The sequence below is a fragment of the Entelurus aequoreus genome, linkage group LG25, assembly GCF_033978785.1.
Source record: "Entelurus aequoreus isolate RoL-2023_Sb linkage group LG25, RoL_Eaeq_v1.1, whole genome shotgun sequence".
NCBI lineage: Eukaryota > Metazoa > Chordata > Actinopteri > Syngnathiformes > Syngnathidae > Entelurus > Entelurus aequoreus.
In genome coordinates, this window is record NC_084755.1 from 17,632,756 (window position 1) to 17,650,698 (window position 17,943).

Genomic DNA, 17,943 nt, shown 5'->3' on the forward strand with positions numbered 1-17,943 from the left:
ATGCATTGTCTACCTGCAACAAACACTTCAAGGCATGCTTTTGCCCATTCGCAATGAAAGTGGTTGACTGATGGAAGTGCACATCTACACTGGGAACTACCCCAATGAAAATATGGCTAATAGAGAAGGAAGATCAATTTGCTCATTGAGGGCTCAGGAATCAAACAAGTCACATCTATATCAAATTCTTTATATCTCATGATCTACTTCAGAATATCCGTAATACATTCATATTTGCAGTTTGAGCCAGCCCATTGACATAGTGAGCTACAGACTTCAAGTTGAGAATGACAACAAGTATAATGATGTGGACAAAGGTCTAACCCAACAGTGCACACTTCTTCTGCCGCAAAGAACAGACTGGGGAGGGGAGGACAAAGTCAATAGAGTGCTGGCCACAGATAGATGAGAGCAGTGACTCACACTGCATGAGCTGGCACATTATTGTCGGCATACATGCACATACTAAAATTAACAGGACGCATAGTATGCAACATATATGAATACAAACCATAACAGAATATATATACATAACAGGTTATTAGATTGTTTCTGTGTTTAAACAGCCAGATATATTGTATATTTCAAACATCCTAAGGGGTTTTGTGCATGGAGAGCCAAAACAATCAGGTATTTTGCCATAATTGTACCTAACTGTACTGTAGGTACATTTGTTCATCAATAAGTCTTAGATACCTCGTGTGTGCTTATTTCTATAACCATACAGACAAACTGGTCTGACTAGTTCATAAAAGGGAAATAATCATTATGCAAAAGCACCAGCCTGTATTAACGTGATTCAGGTAAACTAATGCAACAGACAAATACCAACAAAAAACATTCCAAAACAGGTATCGAAGAAAGGCGAGCAGCTATGCTTATATTTCAGCACAGATGGATCGGATAAACATGACCTTAACAAAAGGTTGCACAATAAATTGCAATTATAGTACTCATGCTAGCAAAGGCATCCTTCCCTGATGTATCGGAGCCGAACTCCACATTAAGTACTCCAAGGGTTCCCCATGCCAGATGGGTTCAACTCTCTCAGACATTGTGTGTAAATCCGTGGGGTCCTTATCCTGGTAAAGGTGCACGGAAAGCCACCTTATCAGATGACCAAAGTCCCTCATCAGAATATTGTGAAGAGGCAGTGGCCCTTTACAGACGTCCATTAAAACTCAGGACTATGAATAGAGCTTTCAAACTGGTAAAACAAAAACAAGACTGGTAAAGCACCAGCATTATTGTGAATGTGCCGTGGGGACTACACTATGATTATCTTCATTAAAAAAAAATTATATGGATTGCTGAATCTTTCTTCATGCTTCACCTTGAGGTGAGGTCAAGGTTCTCAGAAATGTATCACAATGGCTTTGTATGAGCCAGCACTGCAAGACCAAGTCAATATATGTATTTTACAGCGACCAAATCCAGATCATTAATTCTCTGACTGACTATCCATTCTTCGATCAATTCATCCATTTCCCTCTCTGCTTTTTGTCTTTTCTGCAAGGACAAAGACCCATTTCCAGACCAAAGATGGCACCTGGGGTCCCATGTTTTAACAAAAGAGAATAATTGAGTGTCCATGCGAGGGGAGATTGATTGCCTCTCGGGTTTGGTCTTGGCCGGACCCTCGAGAGTGATTGACAGCTCATTAACCAGATGGTAATACAAAAGGGAGGGGAGAGAGAGAGAGGTTGCTGGCTGACTCGGGCCACCGCCAAACAGCATGCTAGCTAGGGAGTGTTGCCTCTCTGGTGTATCCTGGCCAGTCAGATGAGATGTGCCAGCTGGAGGAGAGGCTGAGGGAGATATGTACCAGTGGGAGGGAGGAGGATTCAATCGAAAGGGAACTTGCCCGCTGATGAGAGAGGCTGAGAGCAGATCAAGGCACACATCCTACATTGATGAACTTTTTCAACTATATCTTCTTTATCTAGACAGTTTTTGCATTTTTCATGAGGTTCCTCTCCCTCTGAGACACTAACACTGACCAATTATTGTGGTACCTTGGAGATGCTCTTTGCTGTGGTGAGATGATAGGTCGCTAGCTTGTGCAGACTAAACCTTTTTTTTCTCCTTTGATGTCTTAACAGTCCCTCCAGGACTTAAGGGGCGCTTTTTTTTATATTTGTTGCTTAAAATACCTGAATTTGTGGCAGATTTTTTAAAAAGTTGCAACAAAAGATGCAATGCTTAGAGGCGGATTTTTAACACAAAAAAAACATTCAATCAACTTGTAATTTTATGAATTTGTTATCAATGTTTATGTGTTCTTTGTAACATTAACCTAAAAAAAATCAAAAGACTTCAACAAAAATTTGAGAACAAATACTGTACTGATGTTTTACCCGTTTTATACTGCAGAGACTTAAAGGTAGCACATACTCTCAATTAGGGTTGGGTATCGAGTATCGATTGGAACCGGGACTAACTTTCCGATTCTCCCGGAATCGTTTAAAAGTTTAAATTTCGATTCCTAGTTTCGATACCCAGTCTGCCGACCGGAAAAAAAGAATAAGTCCGCCGACCGGAAGAAGAAGCCGCTAAACACCAACGAAGAAGCGCCCACCGCCGGAAGTGTTAGCATAGCCGAGCGAGTCAGTCAAGCATGGATAGCGGGCGTCGGCGGTCGAAGTGTGGCTTTATTTTACTAAAAAAAATGAAATATCGGCGACATGTAACACGTGCGACAGGACTGTTTCGTGCTTAGGAGGGTCCACGTCAAACATGTTGAAGCACCTCCGAGTACAAATAAATGCGTGTCCCGTCTTCGACGCGCTGCGCCGACCGTCCTCCTGTGCCTCTTCCTCTGGCTTCGACGCCCAGCCTGGCACCTCGGTGACTGCATTGCAGTCCGAATCCGGTAAGTAAAACAATATATATGCAATAAATAATGTGTTTTGCGCCAACGTCGAGGCAGCTAACAAATTAGCCCGCATATTTTGGTTGGCAGAGTGGCCGTGCCAGCAACTTCAGGGTTCTAGGTTCAATTCACTCTTCCCCCATCCTAGTCACTGCCGTTGTGTCCTTGGGCAAGCCACTTTACCCATCTGCTCCAAGTGCCACCCACACTGTCTTGAATGTAGCTTAAATATGTAGATACAGGGTTTCATTCACTATGTAAAGCGAGTCTGTAGACCAGTGTTTTTCAACCTTTTTTGAGCCAAGGCACATTTTTTGTGTTGAAAAAATCCGGAAGCACACCACCAGCAGAAATCATTAATAAACAAAACTCAGTTGACAGTAAAAAGTTGTTGTCGCTATTGTTGGATATGACTTTAAACCATAACCAACCATGCATCAATATAGCTCGTCTCAAAGTAGGTGTACTGTCACGACCTGTCACATCACGCCCTGACTTATTTTGAGTTTATTGCTGTTTTTCTGTGTGTAGTGTTTTAGTTCTTGTCTTGCGCTCCTATTTTGGTGGCTTTTTCTCTTTTATTGGTATTTTCCTGTGGCAGTTTCATGTCTTCCTTTGAGCGATATTTCCAGCATCTACTTTGTTTCAGCAATCAAGAATATTTCCGTTGTTTTTATCCTTCTTTGTGGGGACATTGTTGATTGTCATGTCATGTACGAGTGTACTTTGTAGACGCCGTCTTTGCTCCACAGTAAGTCTTTGCTGTCGTCCAGCATTCTGTTTTTGTTTACTTTGTAGCCAGTTCGGTTTTAGTTTTGTTCTGCATAGCCTTCCCAAAGCTTCAATGCCTTTTCTTAGGGGCACTCACCTTTTGTTTATTTTTGGCTTAAGCATTAGACACACTTTTACCTGCACGCTGCCTCCCGCTGTTTCCGACATCTTCAAAGCAATTAGCTACCGGATGCCACCTACTGATATGGAAGAGTATTACACGGTTAGTCTGCCGCGCTCTAGACAGCACCGACACTCAACAACGGCACATTATTTGCAGACTATAAATACTAGTTTGCAAAAAATATTTTTAACCCAAATAGGTGAAATTACATAATCTCCCAAGGCCCACCAGACTGTATCTCGCGGCACACTAGTGGTTGAAAAACATTGCTGTAGAGAAAAGTGCTATATAAATATAATTCACTTTACTACGCAGACTTGAAAGAAATAGACTTGGATGATAGCCAGAGACAAAAATCTAACACGACCAAACTTAATCTATGAGGTAGTAGGATGAGAGAAAACTGGAGAACATTAAGCTTGGCTTATCAGCATTACAACAAGTTGGAAAAAAATGGGTTCTCCTGTCGAAGTGAGAGTAGGTTTTTTTTTACTAGATAATCTCGCAATAAAAAAGGAGCAGAAGCATAGGAGAGAGCACAGAGAAGGAGCAATAATGCTGTGCGGGATGTTGACGCTTTATGTGCTGCTGAGAGCGAAAGAAGCGATGAATGATGTGGCCAAGCAGTCAACATCTAGCTATATGCGGTTGCCGTGCCACAAATGTGAGGAAAGGGGATGTCACAACAAAAAGGATCATCGTCAAAATTGGATCAATTTATGACATTTATTTCTCTATCGTCAGAAGCAGCTTGGGAAGAGTAGAAAGGGAGGTTCCTCTGATCATCAATTCATCAAAAAAGGATAACTGGAGCAGCATCAAGTGTTCCCCTTTCATCTAACCGACAGTTTAATCTCACAGAAGACACGCCTGTAAAATGCTTCCACAGACAACCATTCTGCTTTAAGAGCTCTGCATAACGTTTCAGTGGCATCATTCTTTAGTTGTCTATATGCAGGGGCACACGCACAATAAATAACCATGACCTTGTGAATATTCATGCGAGCCGTCCACTGGCATCCCCATTCACAATGTTTATAAATTATTAATACGAAGGTGGTAACGGGAGCACGGCTTCACCAGTTAAAAACAAGGGCATGTTTACAACTAAGAGCTGCGGTGCTACAATGGTGCTTAGCAGATTTGTGGACCATGTATCGCAAACATAACAAATCTCTTCAGGCAAACAGTATAATAGGGTTTCCTTGGTAGGGATGTTGTGTTCGAAACAAGGACAAAGTTGCAAAAATGTACAATTCAAAATAAATCCCAAAGCATCACACATGTGCCAAGATAATTGTGCGCTGTACTAAATAATAACATGTAACTCTTGATCTTGCATTTCGTGCCAAGATCCGCCCTTGAAAGATTTTAGATTGAGCGAGCAGAACAAGTAAAAGGGTTCTACTAATTTTCTGGGAAAAGGATTTGAGCCACCGTATGTGACAGAGAGGGAAGCAAATAAAAAAAACAAGAGAATGGAAAACAGCAATTTGGGGGTAAAATGAGAAACAGTTATGAGAAAGAATGAATAGTGAAAAAAATATGTTAAGGAGTGAATGAATGACAGTCTTTAACAATGCAGGTACTGCTGGCAGTGTGGTTGCTATGACAGTCGCGCTATTAAAGAGAAAATGTGATAAGCAGTATGACTGTCAAGAAAGAGACACTGGGAATTTGGTTCCATCAGAATGACACTGACTACACACTTCATTAGGTACACCAGCTCTAGCTAAGACAATCCAACAAAAATGATAATGCCTGTGTTGAACTAGTACAAAAAGGGAAATCTGAAGCCCCGGTATAAATTGTTGTCACATTGGAAGACAAAATGCTTAACCCAACTAAAAACTCCAGAAGCCTCTCTATTGTAAAGTAATAATTGTGTGGAACTCTGAAGTAAAAATATTGGCAAACATTGCAAAGACCATTTTTCTGATTTGCCATAGAATTTGAATGCCTTCATGTCTAATACTTCCACATTGTTTATCAGAATGTGCTTCATTATGAGTGTTTATGTGGGACGTCACCAACCAGGATGTCGACCATGGTGGATCAAAGCACAACAATATATCGCCTATAGGAGGTGGGAATCTCTGGGGACCCATTGATTCGATTACGATTCAGGGGCTACGATTAGATTATAAATTCATTATCTATACAGTCCCTGTGATGAGTTGGCGACTTGTCCAGGGTGTACCCCGCCTTCCGCCCGAATGCAGCTGAGATAGGCTCCAGCGCCCCCCGCGACCCCGAAGGGAATAAGCGGTAGAAAATGGATGGATGGATGGATTATTAATTTGTATATTTTTACTATATATTCTAAATGTATTACATTTAATTATAAATAATTATATCTACAAGGCTCCTCCTTTAGCTACTGATGTAGCAGTAATGCGTTATTTCCGTTCTTTTATGTATATATACATTTATATACATATGTATATATATAAACATATATACATATGTATATATAAAAACATATATATACACACATATGTATATATATATATACACACACACACACATATGTGTATATATATATATATATATATATATATATATATATATATATATATATATATACTTGTATATACACACACACACACATATATATATATATATATATATATATATATATATATATATATATATATATATATATATATATATATATATATATATATATATATATATATATATATATACACACACACACACACACACACACACACACTGGAGCAGCATCAAGAGAACGGCCTAAAAACTAAGGATAAAGGAGAAGCTATAAAACTGAAAAGCCCTCAGGAAGAGGTGTTTTAAGACATGGCTAGCTAGCTAGCAGCTATAGTCCAGCCATTGTCGACAGTGTTTTAGCTACTTCTAAATCACTAAACCTTGCCTCAGTGGTGACAAATAAAGTAAGTTTCTTACAAGTATCATCTATGCAGGACGAGGAATAGCTAAACATGCTTCACTACACACCTTAGCTCACCGGTGTGACAATGTAAACAAACACCATTGGTGGATCTACACCTGACACCCACTGTAATGATACCAAGTACAGGAGAGTATCTAGTCAATGCTACTATAATGACATCGATATTTTTTAGCATCACAAAATCTTTTTTCGTTTATTTATTTATTTATATTACGTTTATAAACTCAAGAAATATGTCCCTGGACACATGAAGACTTTAAATATGACGATTATATGATCCTGTAACTACTTGGTATCGGATTGATACCTAAATTTGTGGTATCATCCAAAACTAATGTAAAGCATCCAAACAACAGAAGAATCAGTGATTAATACATGTTAACATAAGTGTAGATAGAACATGTTGAAAGAGAAAGTAAGCAGATATTAACAGTAAATGAACAAGCAGATTAATAATTAATTTCCTACCACTTTTCCTTAATCATTTTGACAAAATAATAGAATGGAAAATGACACAATATGTTACTGCATACGTCAGCAGCTAAATTAGGAGCCTTTGTTTGCTTATTTACTACTAAAAGACAAGTTGTCTTGTATGTTCACTACTTTATTTAAGGACAAAATTGTAATAAGAAACATATGTTTAATGTACCGTAAGATTTTTTGTTAATATAAAGCCAATAATGCAGTTTTTTGTGGTCCCCTTTATTTAGAAAAGAATCGAAAAGTACCCAAAGGTATCGAAATACATTTTGGTACCGGTACCAAAGTATTGGTATAGGGACAACAGTAGTTGGAATATTTAATTAAGTGATTATTTGGCGTATCACTAGATGGAGCCCGCATACCTGAGAATCACTGGTTTAGCATATCGGATCTCGGATTGAGCAGTGTAACCAAAGTGCCGCTTTACCAGCTACTAGCATCCAAAAGATGCAGATGATGCCGAATAATCAAATTGGTATATCAGCAAGCACAGGTAGCCACCCTGCCGCCAGCACTGCATCACACAGCAGTATTCTATGTTACACATACAGGTTAGCCGTAAAGTGACCCTGAGCCACACAGGTAGGAGTGAGAGAGAGCAAGCAAGCCAACTCCTGAATCGATTAAATACATCGACCAATGCAAGAGGAATGAGGGAGAAAGAAGGAATAGTAGTAGGAGGAAGAGGAGGAGGAGGGAGCATAAGCATCAACTCACCAGCTCTGTCCATCCTGCATCACTCTGAAGAACCTATTTTATCAAAATACAAATGTATGACACTTAAAAGGCGGTCAGAAATAAACATTAAAGCTTTACATAGAAAGGAATTAGAGCAGTGGTGTCAAACGTACAACCCCCACGAGATGAGTTTAACAAGTATAAAAATTAGCCGAAATTTTTGAATGAAAGAAACTGCTGTTCTAAATGTGTCCACTAGATGTCGCAATAGCAATTATTTGTATCTTTGTAGATTATGCTACATATGTAAAAAAAACACAAAAAAAACACATGATGTTAGTGCACCAGTCGAGGAAAATTAGCAAACTATAAATAACATATTGTAATTTGATTTTGATATTATTTTTTTATCTTCATAGATTGGAAATTAACAGCAATGAGTTGACTGATAAACATTATCACATAATTTATTCAGAAAGTATAAATAACGACAAATAAAGGTAGAATACTATTAACCGCAACATGTAAATGCAAAAAAAACCAAACATTATGATTTGTACATTTTCAGAATGTGCTTGTTCTATTTTTAAACAAATACAACAATCTCAAGTTGTCTTTATTTATTTATTTATTTCGAACATGAACACACTTACAGCATAATACATCACACAATTTCATATCATTTCACTTTATATCATGTCCGAAAAGGAGTAGGAAGAAGCCAAGCGTATTTAATCCTACCCCTTTCCCACTTCAGAGCGTTTACAAATACATACGTTCATTTACTGACTTCTTTTTGTAACACAATGAAGTCCGTGAATGATTAACACAGCAGTTTTTGTAATAGATAATTAAGTCAGTCATGATAAACATACTGAGATGAAGAATATCCCATTTTCAATAAGGTTGAAGGTGTTTCTCATAATTCTTCTTCTTTGTACTTTGCAAGCACTATTAATTTGAACAACCTCTTAAACTGGATCATATCAGTACATTGTTTAGAATCAGAATCAAAATAGTTTTATTGCCATTGTTTGAGAACGGGTTCACAAACTAGGAATTTTTCTTGGTGCAATCGTGCGACATAAAACACATAACACATATTTGGTAATAAAAAGAGCTGTAACTGAGATCTTGTTATAGACTTCGAAGGAATTCAAGGAGCTACTGTTAGGAGTTATTGTTCATGTGTCTGATGGCCGAGAGGAAAAAACTGTTCAGGTGGCGGGAGGTGTGGGTCTGTTTAACTTCTTTACTTAATCCATTCCATAATTTAATTCCATATACTGATATGCTAAAGGTTTTTAGTGTTGTACGAGCATAAAAATGTTTTGTTATTGCATTTTCATTATTTCTAAGTTCTCGTGCCGTGATTTTACCAGTCCGGCCCACTTGGGAGTAGATTTTTCTCCATGTGACATGGTGATGTCACATGTTTGGTATAACTGCAAAGCACACAGAACATGGGTGAATGTTTCGGAGTTCCCTAAAAGAGTAAGAGCAAATGTATAAAATAGCAAGAAATATATCAATAATGAATAAAGCGAAACATGTTCTAGACTAAAAATCACTTCCCATTCTCTACTGCTCGCTAGTGTTACCATATCTGAATTTATTATGTATAAATATGGGGCAATAACTACAAAAGTACACTTCATTTATTAACAGTGTTACAAAAAAGATCAGTTAGAATAATACATAATGTTGGATATAGAGAACATACAAACCCTTTATTTATTGAATCGAAAATACTGAAATTCCACGACATAGTGAATGTGCAAACAGCTAAAATTATACACAAAGCAAACTACAATCTGCTACCCAAGAATATACCGTACAACAATTCTTCTCAACAAAAGAGGACGAATATAATCTTAGAGAAAAATGTAATTTAAAACATTTGTACGAACGTACGACACTTAAGACCTTCAGTATATCAGTATGTGGAATTAAATTATGGAATGGATTAAGCAGAGAAATCAAACAATGTACTAATATGGTCCACTTCAAGAAACTCTTCAAGCTTAAAGTGTTTACAAAGTACAAAGAAGAACAACCATGATAAACATTCTGAATTTATTTCATCCATCCATTTATTTTCTAGATAATCTTACTCATCTCACCATATGAAATATAACTTACTTCACCAATTATGTATTTTTATTTTTTATTGTTATTACTTATGGAGTATATTGTGAATAAATTGACAGCAGGAAGTGAACAAAAGTTTTAGCAACTGCTATGTAGAGGAAAAGGGGTAGGATTAAATAAGCTCTGCTTCTTCCTGCTCCTTTTCGAACATGTTGAATAGAGAAACTGGAAATTGTGATGTATAATGTTGTATGCATGCATATTCCAAATAAACTTAAACTATGTCTACACTAAGCCGGATAACCCCTTAAAAGAATAATTATTTAGCCTAAGCCTCGTTTCAGCCAAACTAAACTATTGTTTAAGGTCCCCCTCCTTGGATAATTTGTACACGGGTAAGTGTGCCGTGTATTTCTTGAATCTTTGGCTCTTAGCTTTGTATGGACTAATCGATCGTTTACAAACTGAGTTCGGAGAGGAAGTGACGCCAGAAAGACCACGCCCCACACAGGAAGTGACGTCAGAAAGAATGCGCCACAGCCAGCTTCATAATAAAGCACTTTCGTAACTCGGAGCTAACCTCTGGAAATATGGAGGCGAGTCATCCAGACATGCCCGTGTTTCTACTTCCGTCTGTACAGACGCTTGTGGAAATCACACATGAATACCTTAAGAGAAAGCGATTGCAGCTATTTCGGATACAACACTTCTCAGACGGCATGTACAAGAATGAGAAACACGGGCATTTCTGGTTGACTCGCCTTCATATTTTATAGCGTCATAGCTCATTTTATTACCTATTCTGTGTTATATGTCGCACGATTGCTCCAAGAACAATTCCTAGTTTGTGAATCCGTTCTCAAACAATGCCAATAAAACTATTCTGATTCTGATATTTCCAGTGGTTAGCTCAGAGTTACGAACCCGCTTTATTATGAGGCTGGCTGTGGCGCGTTATTTCTGACGTCACTTCCTGTGTGGGACGCTGTCTTTCTGGCGTCACTTCGTCTCCGAACTCAGTTTGTAAACGATCGATGAGTCCATACAAAGCTATGAGCCGGAGATTCAAGAAATACACGGTGCACTTACCATACTTGCCAACCCTCCCGATTTTCCCGGGAGACTCCCGAATTTCAGTGCCCCTCCCGAAAATCTCCCGGGGCAACCATTCTCCCGAATTTCTCCCGATTTCCACCCGGACAACAATATTGGGGGCGTGCCTTAAAGGCACTGCCTTTAGCGTCCTCTCTCACCTGAAAAGGAGACTATTATATATGTCTCCGTTATCCATAGGTTTATCTATAACTCATAAAGTAGGCAGTCACAGAGCTATTTCTCAGCGTGTGTTCATTCCAGCCGGAACGTTAATACACTGACACACAACATCCGGATTCCCATCATGCATTGCTTCAAAACTACGGCAAGTACTAATGTCCAAAAACATAACAGGGATGAAGCAGAAGAACGAAGAAGAGACGTGGCGACGACGAGTAAGAAGAAGTACGCTTGCAAGTTCCAAAATGATTGGAAAAAAATTATTTCAGTTCATCCAGGACAGCTCGAAGAGGAAGGGGTATGCTGCCTGTAGACTTCTCCATTGAACACGGTGGCCAAACGGATATACTCATTCATGAACGGATTATTTATATATATATATATATATATATATATATATATATATATATATATATATATATATATATATATATATATATATATATATATATGTATATATATATATATATATATATATATATATATATATATATATATATATAAGAAATACTTGAAAATATATACACCCCCTATCTCCCACCCCAGACAATTTTTTTTCTAAAAACTTGGCCCCCCTAGACAAAATAATTGCCCAGGCCTGACTTAGAGCAATGGTTCTTAACCTTGTTGGAGGTACTGAACCCAAGCAGTTTCATAAGTGCATTCACCGAAGCTTTCTTTAGGTTTTCGTTTTTTCACGTTTATATTTAGCTGCGTTTGTTGCATTTTTGTTGCGTTTCGCTTGATTGTAAAATATGTAGATCGAGAGGGGGTGTGGCATTCATACGTTATCAATAACATATGAATGCCAACAATGAATGTAACAGGGACCGTGTGGCGAAGTTGGGAGAGTGGCCGTGCCAGCAATCTGAGGGTTACTGGTTCAATCCCCACCTTCTACCATACTAGTCACATCCGTTGTGTCCTTGAGCAAGACACTTCACCCTTGCTCCTGGTGGGCCTGGTTAGCGCCGTGCATGGCAGCTCCCGCCATCAGTGTGTGAATGTGTGTGTGTGAATGTGGAAATAGTGTCAAAGCACTTTGAGTTCCTTAAAAAAGGTAGAAAAGCGCTATACAAGTACAACCCATTTACCATTTATTTACCATTTAATATTCAGTGTTTTATCGTTCATAGTTAATATTGTAAATCCCACATTCTTTATTGTCATGTACATTCTGGGTGTGTCATTCAGTAAAAAAGCTTGAAATTGTATGTGAGGTTTTGTATTAGTGTTCCTAAAAATCTGATATACCGGCCCCCAGACACATTTTTTTCTCTAAATGTGGCCCCCTTAGTCAAAATAATTGGCCAGGCCTGACTTTAGAGAGAACGAGCCGAGTGGTGACATCACATGTTTGGTATAACTGCAAAGCCCACAAGACGCATGGGTGAATGTTTCGGAGTTCCCTAAAAGAGTGAATCTGTGGATAAAAAGCAGAGCCTGGCGACGCATGCACGTTTATCATAACTCTCTCGCTCTCTCTGTCTCTGCCCCTCCCTCGCGAATGCTGCTGCGCGCACAATTTGTTTTGTTTTTAACCCCTTCTTAACCCTGAACGTACATTGAAAATCGTAGCCCGTTAGCGGCATGCTAGCAGCTAACGGTCTACGATAGACTGACCATACGTCCTCTTTTCACCGGACATGTCCTCTTTTGCGGAGCTGTCAGGACGGAGTTTCTTAAATGCCTCAAATGTCCGGCATTTTGAGTAAACAATGCACACCGAGGCACAACACACCGCAGTGTGTTGTGCATTGTTTACACAACGTGCGTTACTCTACTTAATATGTCCGTGTGGAACTCGTTCGGTACCGAAACTGTTCAATACAAATACACGTACCGTTACACCCCTCGCTACATACACTGTGAACCCACACCAAACAAGAAGGACAAACACATTTTGGGAGAACATCCGCACCGTAACACAACAGAACAAATACCCAGAATCCCTTGCAGAACTAACTCTACAATATGCTACAATATACACTCCTGCTACCACCAAACCCCGCCCCCCCTCCAACCTCATCTCCCGAATTCGGAGGTCTCAAGATTGGCAAGTATGTCCATTCTGGGTGTCTCATTCAGTAAAAAAAAATTAAATTTCCATTTCGTCTGTCGGAATGTTTTTAGCTTTCAATCAGACATTATTGTGCAGTTTTGTATTAAAGTTCCTAAAAATAGATATACCGGCCCCCCCAGACACATTTTTTTCTAAAAATTGGGCCCCCGAGACAAAATAATTGCCCAGGCCTGACTTAGAGCAGTGGTTCTTAAGCTTGTTGGAGGTACCGAACCCAAGCAGTTTCATATGTGCATTCACCGAAGCTTTCTTTAGGTTTTCGTTTTTTCGCGTTTGTATTTAGCTGCGTTTGTTGCATTTTTGTTGCGTTTCGCTTGATTGTAAAATATGTAGATCGAGAGGGGGTGTGGCATTCATACGTTATCAATAACATATGAATGCCAACAATGAATGTAACAGGGACGGTGTGGCGAAGTTGGGAGAGTGGCCGTGCCAGCAATCTGAGGGTTACTGGTTCAATCCCCACCTTCTACCATACTAGTCACATCCGTTGTGTCCTTGAGCAAGACACTTCACCCTTGCTCCTGATGGGCCTGGTTAGCGCCGTGCATGGCAGCTCCCGCCATCAGTGTGTGAATGTGTGTGTGTGAATGTGGAAATAGTGTCAAAGCACTTTGAGTTCCTTAAAAAAGGTAGAAAAGCGCTATACAAGTACAACCCATTTACCATTTAATATTCAGTGTTTTATCGTTCATAGTTAATATTGTAAATCCCACATTCTTTATTGTCATGTACATTCTGGGTGTGTCATTCAGTAAAAAAGCTTGAAATTATATGTGAGGTTTTGTATTAGTGTTCCTAAAAATCTGATATACCGGCCCCCAGACACATTTTTTTCTCTAAATGTGGCCCCCTTAGTCAAAATAATTGGCCAGGCCTGACTTTAGAGAGAACGAGCCGAGTGGTGACATCACATGTTTGGTATAACTGCAAAGCCCACAAGACGCATGGGTGAATGTTTCGGAGTTCCCTAAAAGAGTGAATCTGTGGATAAAAAGCAGAGCCTGGCGACGCATGCACGTTTATCATAACTCTCTCGCTCTCTCTGTCTCTGCCCCTCCCTCGCGAATGCTGCGCGCACAATTTGTTTTGTTTTTAACCCCTTCTTAACCCTGAACGTACATTGAAAATCGTAGCCCGTTAGCGGCATGCTAGCAGCTAACGGTCTACGATAGACTGACCATACGTCCTCTTTTCACCGGACATGTCCTCTTTTGCGGAGCTGTCAGGACGGAGTTTCTTAAATGCCTCAAATGTCCGGCATTTTGAGTAAACAATGCACACCGAGGCACAACACACCGCAGTGTGTTGTGCATTGTTTACACAACGTGCGTTACGCTACTTAATATGTCCGTGTGGAAACTCGTTCGGTACCGAAACTGTTCAATACAAATACACGTACCGTTATACCCCTCGCTACACTGTGAACCCACACCAAACAAGAAGGACAAACACATTTTGGGAGAACATCCGCACCGTAACACAACAGAACAAATACCCAGAATCCCTTGCAGCACTAACTCTACAATATACACCCCTGCTACCACCAAACCACGCCCCCCCTCCAACCTCATCTCCCAAATTCGGAGGTCTCAAGATTGGCAAGTATGTCCATTCTGGGTGTCTCATTCAGTAAAAAAAAATTAAATTTCCATTTAGTCTGTCGGAATGTTTTTAGCTTTCAATCAGACATTATTGTGCAGTTTTTTATTAGAGTTCCTAAAAATAGATATACCGGCCCCCCCAGACACATTTTTTTCTAAAAATTGGGCCCCCGAGACAAAATAATTGCCCGGGCCTGACTTAGAGCAGTGGTTCTTAAGCTTGTTGGAGGTACCGAACCCAAGCAGTTTCATATGTGCATTCACCGAAGCTTTCTTTAGGTTTTCGTTTTTTCGCGTTTGTATTTAGCTGCGTTTGTTGCATTTTTGTTGCGTTTCGCTTGATTGTAAAATATGTAGATCGAGAGGGGATGTGGCATTCATACGTTATCAATAACATATGAATGCCAACAATGAATGTAACGGGGACGGTGTGGCGAAGTTGGGAGAGTGGCCGTGCCAGCAATCTGAGGGTTACTGGTTCAATCCCCACCTTCTACCATACTAGTCACATCCGTTGTGTCCTTGAGCAAGACACTTCACCCTTGCTCCTGATGGGCCTGGTTAGCGCCGTGCATGGCAGCTCCCGCCGTCAGTGTGTGAATGTGTGTGTGTGAATGTGGAAATAGTGTCAAAGCACTTTGAGTTCCTTAAAAAAGGTAGAAAAGTGCTATACAAGTACAACCCATTTACCATTTATTCACCATTTAATATTCAGTGTTTTATCGTTCATAGTTAATATTGTAAATCCCACATTCTTTACTGTCATGTACATTCTGGGTGTGTCATTCAGTAAAAAAGCTTGAAATTGTATGTGAGGTTTTGTATTAGTGTTCCTAAAAATCAGATATACCGGCCCCCAGACACATTTTTTTCTCTAAATGTGGCCCCCTTAGTCAAAATAATTGCCCAGGCCTGACTTAGAGCAGTGGTTCTTAACCTTGTTGGAGGTACCGAACCCAAGCAGTTTATATACATATATATATGTGCATTCACCGAACCCTTCTTTAGGTTTTCGTTTTTCACGTTTATATTTAGCTACGTTTGTAGCATTTTTGTTGCGTTTCGCTTGATTGTAAAATATGTAGATCGAAAGGGGGTGTGGCGTTCATACGTTATCAATATTCAGTGTTTTATCGTTCATAGTTAATATTGTAAATCCCACATTCTTTATTGTCATGTACATTCTGGGTGTGTCATTCAGTAAAAAAGCTTGAAATTGTATGTGAGGTTTTGTATTAGTGTTCCTAAAAATCAGATATACCGGCTCCCAGACACATTTTTTTCTCTAAATGTGGCCCCCTTAGTCAAAATAATTGCCCAGGCCTGACTTAGAGCAGTGGTTCTTAACCTTGTTGGAGGTACCGAACCCAAGCAGTTTATATACATATATATATGTGCATTCACCGAACCCTTCTTTAGGTTTTCGTTTTTCACGTTTATATTTAGCTGCGTTTGTTGCATTTTTGTTGCGTTTCGCTTGATTGTAAAATATGTAGATCGAAAGGGGGTGTGGCGTTCATACGTTATCAATATTCAGTGTTTTATCGTTCATAGTTAATATTGTAAATCCCACATTCTTTATTGTCATGTACATTCTGGGTGTGTCATTCAGTAAAAAAGCTTGAAATTGTATGTGAGGTTTTGTATTAGTGTTCCTAAAAATCAGATATACCGGCTCCCAGACACATTTTTTTCTCTAAATGTGGCCCCCTTAGTCAAAATAATTGCCCAGGCCTGGCTTAGAGAGAACCAGTCGAGTGGTGACGTCACATGTTTGGTATAACTGCAAAGCACACAAGATGCATGCATGGGTGAATGTTTCGGAGTTCCCTAAAAGAGTGAATGCATGCAAACAATCACACACAATGACTCCATTTGGTATGTTAATGTTAGCCCAGCGAGCAGCCGACTCTTTTGTGAGGTGAGCCCCGTTGCCTTCCAAGTTAACCGAAAGTGATGCAGTGGGGGGGGAAAGGCCAAAAAATGACGAGAAGCTCGATCCTTCCCACCCCCGGCTAACTGACCGGTGAGCACGGCCGGCTTTTGTTCAGCAACCCGTGCCTCCAAACGTGGAGGATGCATCAACGTTGCACTCCCGCGCCCCAGAGTAGTGAACGGCCGCCGTGTGTTTGGGTTACCTTGCGTCTCCTGGTCTCGGCGGTACCGCTCCAAACAAAGCATTGGTATATGACGCGGAGGTTTTGCTTCCAATTGTCCACCTTATAAGCGTTCACATGGGAGCACCCGGCAGGACTCATGACAGACAAAACATTCGCCTTGTTTTGTTGTCGTTCTTTCCGCAGGTGACAACGTGAAAAGTCTCCTGGTTGTTGGGTTTGACTTCCACAAAAGCTAAGACAGCTAGCTCCCAACTACTCTGTCCACAATTGGGATGTAATGTAGTATCCAGGAGAGAGAGAAAAACAGCTCCGCGGGCATTTGACAAGCAAGCGTTTCCTTCATTAACACCCTAGAAACATGTTCACGGCGTCACGGAGAGGGTTTAATGTCTGTTCCCGCTGCTGTGTTGACAGTTGTTGTTTGTATCCATGAGCGTTTAGCCAGCACTTCCACTCTCACCATTAGTTAGCTTTCTTCCTCCACTTAGCTTGCTAGCAACTCCAACTCCTTGCTTCACAATGCCCCGTGCAGCGTGCGCCCTAATTGGTCGAGAGGGTCAGTGACGTCACCACGCACGTTGGTGAAGGCTTGTTTTGTAGTACGAGGCGTGCCGTGCGAGTGGCGGTCCCAAATGTCCTCCATGGTTTTCTTGCAAAGAAAACCACCTCCCGGTCGAGGTAATCTGGGATGTAACGTTTAACCAATCACAACATTGGTAGTAATACACAATGCACAACAATGCATATTATTATGTTTTCCTTATAAAAAAAACCCCACAACATTTATTTCTATATTTTCAACATATCATAGCAAATTAAGTTAAAACAAACGACTATACGTATTAGCGTGCATCTGTGTTGGCTTTGACTCGCAGTACCTGATTTGCTCATGAAAAAC

General features: G+C 40.0%; 1 protein-coding gene across 2 annotated transcripts in view; it reads right to left on the minus strand.

The window, feature by feature from the left end:
* LOC133642315 (ubiquitin carboxyl-terminal hydrolase 22) overlaps positions 1-17,593 on the minus strand; it is a 52,177-nt gene extending 34,584 nt beyond the window's left edge. The window contains exons 1-2 of one of the 2 annotated variants that reach the window (XM_062036435.1): positions 17,064-17,593; positions 7,912-7,944 (exon numbers count right to left, since the gene is read on the minus strand). In XM_062036435.1, the coding sequence (XP_061892419.1) occupies positions 7,912-7,944; positions 17,064-17,183 (153 nt within the window). In that variant the 5' untranslated portion in view covers positions 17,184-17,593. The remainder of the gene's footprint in view (positions 1-7,911; positions 7,945-17,063) is intronic. The other variant, XM_062036436.1, reaches the window with a different exon arrangement.
* Between the last annotated feature and the right edge of the window lie 350 nt (positions 17,594-17,943).